This window comes from Myotis brandtii, unplaced genomic scaffold, assembly GCF_000412655.1.
Source record: "Myotis brandtii unplaced genomic scaffold, ASM41265v1 scaffold698, whole genome shotgun sequence".
Taxonomy (NCBI): Eukaryota; Metazoa; Chordata; class Mammalia; order Chiroptera; family Vespertilionidae; genus Myotis; species Myotis brandtii.
The window spans coordinates 1,235,216-1,241,588 of record NW_005370731.1 but is presented as its reverse complement, the minus strand read 5'-3'; the positions used below and the strand labels follow the sequence as shown (position 1 = coordinate 1,241,588).

General features: G+C 57.5%; 1 protein-coding gene across 4 annotated transcripts in view; it reads right to left on the bottom strand.

Annotated features, from left to right (window-relative positions):
• ZNF646 (zinc finger protein 646) overlaps positions 1 to 5,832 on the bottom strand; it is a 9,310-nt gene extending 3,478 nt beyond the window's left edge. Inside the window, exons 1-2 of one of the 4 annotated variants that reach the window (XM_005882070.2) lie at positions 5,506 to 5,832; positions 4 to 4,096 (exon numbers count right to left, since the gene is read on the bottom strand). In XM_005882070.2, coding sequence (XP_005882132.1) covers positions 4 to 4,019 — 4,016 coding nt within the window. In that variant the 5' untranslated portion in view covers positions 4,020 to 4,096; positions 5,506 to 5,832. Of the gene's footprint in view, positions 1 to 3; positions 4,097 to 4,753; positions 5,484 to 5,505 lie in introns of those variants that run through there. The other 3 variants (XM_014529857.1, XM_005882072.2, XM_005882071.2) reach the window with 3 other exon arrangements.
• Between the last annotated feature and the right edge of the window lie 541 nt (positions 5,833 to 6,373).

The following is a 6,373-nucleotide window of genomic DNA, read 5'->3' as shown; positions in this document are numbered from 1 at the left end:
GCTGCCCGCCGGGCCCGCCCTGCTCGCCGCCGCCGGCTCTCTGCGTGTAGCTTCTGGTGGTCCTTCAAGGCCATGAGGTTGGAGTAGGTCTTGGGACAGGTGGGACAGCTGTACGGGCCCGTCTCAGGGCTGCACCGGTGGTTCAGGAGGCTGCCGGCATGGCGGTAGCTCCGCCCACACTGCCCACACCGGAAGGGCCAATCTTCCCGAGCCAGTTTTCGGGTGCCCCCACCCCCACCCCGCTCGAGGTGGATCCGCTGGTGGTTAGCCAGCTGTTTCCGCAGGCGGAACGCCTTCCCACAGTCCCCGCAGCGGAAACGCCGGGGATCTGCGTGGATGCGCCGGTGGTTCTTGAGGGACATGAGGTTTGAGAAGCCTTTGGAGCAGGCCTGGCAGCCAAAGTGGCCGGTCTGGTGGCTCTGCCGGTGGTTAATGAGGCTGCCGGCGTGCTTGTATGACCGGCCACATACCTCGCAGCTGAAGGGCCGCTCAGAACTGGCCTCGGTCTGGCAGCCCTTCTCCGCAGTCTCCAACCTCAGCCCCATCTCCTCCCCCTTCAGAGTGGGCTCCTTCCACGGCTCTTCTTTCACCCTTGCCACCTCCTCTGGGGGCTCTATTTTAATTTCCTCCTGGAGCTTCTCCACTTCCGCCTGCCCCAGCCCCTCCTCTACCATGTTCTGGGGCTCACTGCCACCTCCGGCCTGTGGGGCGGGCCCCACCTGGGGCTCAGAGCCTTTGCAGCGTGGGTGGTTTCGCAGGTGATTGCGGTAGGCAGCCAGGTTGGGGTAGCAGCGGGAGCAGACAGGGCAGATGTAGTCTCCAGTCTGGTGGATCTTGCGATGGTTCACTAGGCTGCCCCCATGGCGATAGGTTTTGCCGCACTGATTGCAGCGGAAGGGGCGGGGCTGATCCTCCAGGGAACTTTCCCGGCCCTGCACGCAGAGGCTGTCTGCGACTCGGGCACCTACTCCCTCTCCAGACTTTGTGTCTCCACCTTCTGCAGGGAGAGAAGTCACTGTGCCCTCAAAGACGCCATCTGCAACCGTTTCCGTGGTATCACCCGACTCTCCCAAGTGGTTGGGAGCCTTGTCTGTCGTGTTCCCAGAACTCTGATTTTGGTGGTGACGCTCCAGGCTCCCTAGGTCATCATAGGTTTGACCACAGCAGCCACAGATGTGCCCATAACCGGCTCCATCCAATGCCTCCACCTCCCGCTGCAGCTGATTCAACAGCTCTGTTTCTGAGAGCTGTAGTGGGGTACTATGGGTGGAGGCTGCCACTGCTGCTGCCTCATCTTCCCCCTCCTCCTCCGAGCCCTCAGTCAGTCCAGAGGAGTCATGAGCCTGGCGCCGGTGAAGCCTGTAGCCAGCCCGCCCAGGGAAGATCATGCCACAGAGGCAGCAGAGGAAAGGCTGTGCTGGGGCTGCCTCCCCAGGCCTGTGGTTCTGGAAGTGGCTGCGCAGGGCAGGCAGAGAGTCAAACTCCTTCGGGCAGAGGGAGCACTGATAGATGTCTGGTGGGTGGCAGGGCCTGTGGCTCAGCAGGCCAGTGGCATGGGGGAACGAATGCCCACAGTCAGAACATGTGTGGGAGACCTCAGCCTGCCAGCTAGTGACAGCTTCAACGGAGTGGGAAGAGCTGGGCTGGCCAGTGGCTGGTTTCTGGTCTTCATCCACCCCAGGGAGGCCATCGCAGAAGTGTGTCCCATTGCTTTCCTCATCACCTGGCATTTCCAAGTTGTCAAGAAAGCAGGCCTCCTTCCTTTCTAGTCCTTCCTCAGGACCTCTGCTCTCTTTATCACCGTGGAAACAGGCCTCATCCCTTTCAGGCTCACATTTGTCTCTTTCAGCATGAGCCTGCAAAGAGCCCCCATCACTTTCCAAGTTGCTTTCGGCTCCACTAGGACTTTCCTCTGAAGGGCCCTGGGGACAGTCCGGGCCCTCATTGTCTTCTACCAACTCCTGGGCCCAGTTCCCACCAGAAGGGAGTTGGGCTTCTCCCCCACCCCCAGCACTGCCAGTCCGCCTCCAGGGCCGCCTGCTCCTCCGCCGACTGTGGCGTCGTAAATGGTTCTTCATGGCAGCCATGGTGTGGAAGTGCTTGGTGCAGGCCCCGCAGCTGAAGTCCCCCGTCTGATGGGTCTGCCTGTGGTTGATAAGGCTGCCTGAGTGGCGATAGCTCTTTCCACAGTCCCGGCAGGCAAATGCCCGAGGAGGTGACACCCTGGCCTCTGTCCTGCTATTTCCCCCTTCTCCATGGGTCCGGCTGTGATGCTTAAGGCTCTCAGGATCTTCAAAGAGCATTCCACGCATGTCGCGTATCTGTGGTGCTGTCGTATCTGCTACTGGGGGGACATCAGTGGCCTTCTCTTCTTGTTTGCACCCAGTCCCTTGATCTGTACATGGGGCTGCCTTTGCTCCCACTGAGTCAGACTCCACCTTGAGGTGGCTGGGGGGACCTTCAGCCCCTGGGCCTGTGCTGCGACGAGCAGACTTGCAATGGACCCGCACGTGGTTGCGCAGGGCCATAAGGTTGGGGTACTTGCGGGGACAGAGCGAGCACTGGTACTCTCCTGTCTGATGGCTGTGGCGGTGGTTCACTAAGCTCCCCCGGTGGCGGTAAGCCCGACCACATTCATTGCACTTATAGGGGCGGTGGTCCAGGGTGGCGGTGGGAACCTCTCTCTCTTTGTGGGTGGTCTCCGTCAGAGGCAAAGGAGGTGGCAGCTCGGATGGCTGCCCATCCTCTGCAGCTCCTTGCCGGGGTCTGTGATGAGCGCGCACATGGTTTTTGAGAGCAGCTGCATTGTACAGCTGCTTGGAACAGATGGAGCAAGGATAGACACCTGTCTGGTGACTCTTGCGATGGTTGATAAGGCTCCCAGCATGGCGGTAAGTACGGCCACAGTCCCCACAGCGGAAAGGTCGGTACTCCTCCAGCCCACTGTCCTCCAGCTCCCCAGAGACGCTGAGTTCCCCAGAGCCGTTCAGCATCGGTGTACTAGGGAGCTGATCCCAGCTGCTCTCGTCTGTGTGCCCATTGGTGGTGGGCATCCCTTTCTCTTCCCACGGCTGCTCCTGTCTTTCTCCCTCATGGGATTGCTGGTGTTCCAGCAGGTCTTGGGGCAGCCGAAAGGCACGGGGGCAGTGGGGACATTGGTAAGGCCGATATTGGGCATGGAGTCGGGAGTGGTTCTTCAGAGCCATGAGGTTAGAGAACTCCTTAAAGCAAATGGTACAAGGGTAGATGCCCAGGGTGTGGCTCTGGCGGTGGTTGGTGAGGCTCCCCGCGTGCTTATAAGTCTTGCCACACTGACCACACTTGTACCGCCGTTCCTCCTCTGCAGGCGAGGACTGGGTGGGCTCCTGACCCCCTGTGAAATTCACCACTGACTCAGCCAAATACTGTTCCAAGTTGCTAAGGAGGCTGCTGGCTGGAGTGGAGAGCAGCGGGGCCCTGGCAGAGTTGGTGATGGACCCCCAGCCCTCCGCACCCTCCTCAGGATTTGGCTGGCTTTCCCAGTCTCCTCTTTGTCTGATGGGTGGATCTTCCCAGGTGTCCAGAGCTGCCCTGGGGTCAGGCCCAGAATCACAGCCAGGTGTCTCTTCGGCATGTTTTTTCTGATTCTCCCAGCTTTCCCTATGGCCAAACCTCTGGCCCCAAGAGTCAGTGGACACTGTCTCCCCCTGGAGGCGTGGAGTGGCTTCCTTGGGGCTTCCCTCAAGAGCATGAGTCCTCATGTGGCTCTTGAGGGCCATGGGATTGATGAAGTCCTTGCCACAGCTGGTACAGGGGAAAAGGCCAGTTTCATGGGTACAGTGGTGGTTGACCAAGCTTCCTGGGTGACGGTAGCCCTGCCCACACTGCTGACAGCGGTAGGGCGGAGGGATGTTATCAGCCTCCTCACTGTCCTGGCTGGAGGATGGATGGAGCAGTTCACGGTGTTTTGACAGTTCCAGGACACTAGGAAAGTGGTGCTGACAGTCACAGCAGCTGAGTGAGGTGGGCACATCCTCCATGGGGCAGTGTGGCAGAAACCTGGAGGGTCAGGAGGAGCAGGCAGGTGGCAGAGGCATCTTCTGGTGGTGCCCAAAGCCTAGGAAGAGAGGGCAGTGGTGAGAAGGAAGGCCTGAATTAACTTTATCTCTTGGCTGTATAAGCAAGAAGTTCACCAGAGGTCACAGAGAGGTTCCCCACGCAGCAATGCCCAGGGACCTGCTTCCTACGGGATCTAATCTGGAAGCACCATCACGTAAAGCAACTCTGTACACAAGCTCCCCAGATGTGGGAGCTTCCCTGGGCCTAACTCATCCCTAGAGGTAGAGATAGGGAAAGTCTAGAGCAGTGGTTCTCAACCTTCCTAATGCCGAGACCCTTTAATACAGTTCCTCATGTTGTGGTGACCCCCAATTTCATTATTACAAATTGAACATAATTAAAGCATAGTGATTAATCACAAAACAATATGTAATTATATATGTGTTTTCTGATGGTCTTAGGTGACCCCTGTGAAAGGGTCATTTGACCCCCAAAGGGGTCGCGACCCACAGGTTGAGAACCGCTGGTCTAGAGGTATGTAACTGGCTTCTGATCGCAGACCTAGTAACCTGTTCTTCAGACCAAATCCAAAAGGTCTTACTGCCCCTAACCTTCTCTCTATAATTCTGAAACAAACAACGTTATCTCCTGTGACATCTTAAAAGGAAACCTGAACCTTTTCTAGGGCTCTGAACAAGAGATGTCCAATCCTTACCCCTCAGCTAAGCAGAGTAGCCCAGAGGCACTGAAAATGTAGTCTTTCTCCAGCTGACAGATGAGAGCCTGAGAGATGAAGTCAGGGCTGCCCTTCAGAGAAGGGGCTGGCTTGTGCCCCCACGTCCCCTATTCCTTTCATGGTCACAAAGTCTCCTTTCTAGAAGACTTTCTTGGCCGCTTCTTTCACCTACTTCCCCTGAACCCACACTATCTCCCATCACGGAAATTCCATCCCATTTCTGGTCGTTCTTCACCCTCTCTACCTTTTTCCTTCTGACACCTCCTCACTATAGCCTCGCTGCTGCCTTTCTGTTCTTCTACCTCCTCTCATAATACTGATGACAGCAATGCATGCTAATTGAGCATTACCGCGGACCGAACACTGTGCTAAATAAAGAATATCCATTGTTGTCACTTACTCCCCACAACACACGGCAATGCCTGCTGTCCCAGGATACACACGAGCAAACCCACTGATGGAGGCAACCTCCTTCCCAAAGCTCTTGCCCTCTCCATGGCAGAACCCCGAGCCTTCTCCATCACCTGGGCTTTCCGATCCTTTACTTCCAATGGACCCCAGTACAACTATCGCCGACTAACCCCCCTCACTGAACCTGCTCCCCGAACTCTCACTTCTCAAAGCCCCTTCGCTCAAGAGTGAATCCCCTGTCTTGATCGTTTGATCTCCGGATCAAACGAGTCCTCTCGCCTCACTGATCATCTCGGCCGATTTCCTCTTAAGACCCCTACCTCACACGGGTGGCCCCTTCTCGTTCCCGCCGCGGGTGCGTCCGTTGGGGACCGCGAACGGGAGCGCGCCTGCGCACTGGGACCCTCACCCTAACTGCAGCCGTGCGCCCCAAGGGGTGGCTGTGGGGGGCTCTCGCGCTCCCACACACGCACACTCCGCCAGGGGTCCCAGGGGGTGGGGAGGGGAGGGGGAGAGGGAAGGGAGAAGCGGGAGAAGGAAGGAGGTAGAGTAAAAAGGGCGCAGCTGACACGAGCCAAGAGTACCCCCAGCTCCGCGGACACTTCCTATTGTTACTAGGAAACAGGAAGTGTTCTAGCCGCAAAAGCTTCCCCGCGAAACCTCCTCCTGGAGAACACTTCCTGACCCGCCTCCAAGCACCCGGTCTACACAGACACACTTCCGGTGCCAAGCAAGAAGTCGCTACAAACGCTCCTCTGGCCCCGCCCACGCAGGTCAAAGCGCTGGTCGTTTCCTATAACCTTAGCCACACTTCCGGCAAGAGCAGCGAGCACGGGTCTGGTGCATCTTGGCTGAGCGAGGATGAGGGAAAAAGGGCTCTGCAGCCATAACCTCAGTACTTTGGTGACACTTTTCGTGGGGCTCCCTGAAAAACTGCTCAAGACAGATGGAGGGAGCTTTCTGCACTCCTCGCTGTAAAGGGAAATGTTGTGGAATATGAGGATTTAGGCACTACAAGCTTGATCATGGCCTGTCCTCCCAGCTTATAGTTGTTGGTGATCTAGCCCCGAACTAGCAGGATCCCGGTGTACATAGTAAGCCTGTCCGGCGTCCCCTGCCTTTAGCACCCACAGAGACCCCCCTGCAATTTAGTCCTCTGCCACCTCGATGAGCTTCGCTTTCTTCCCT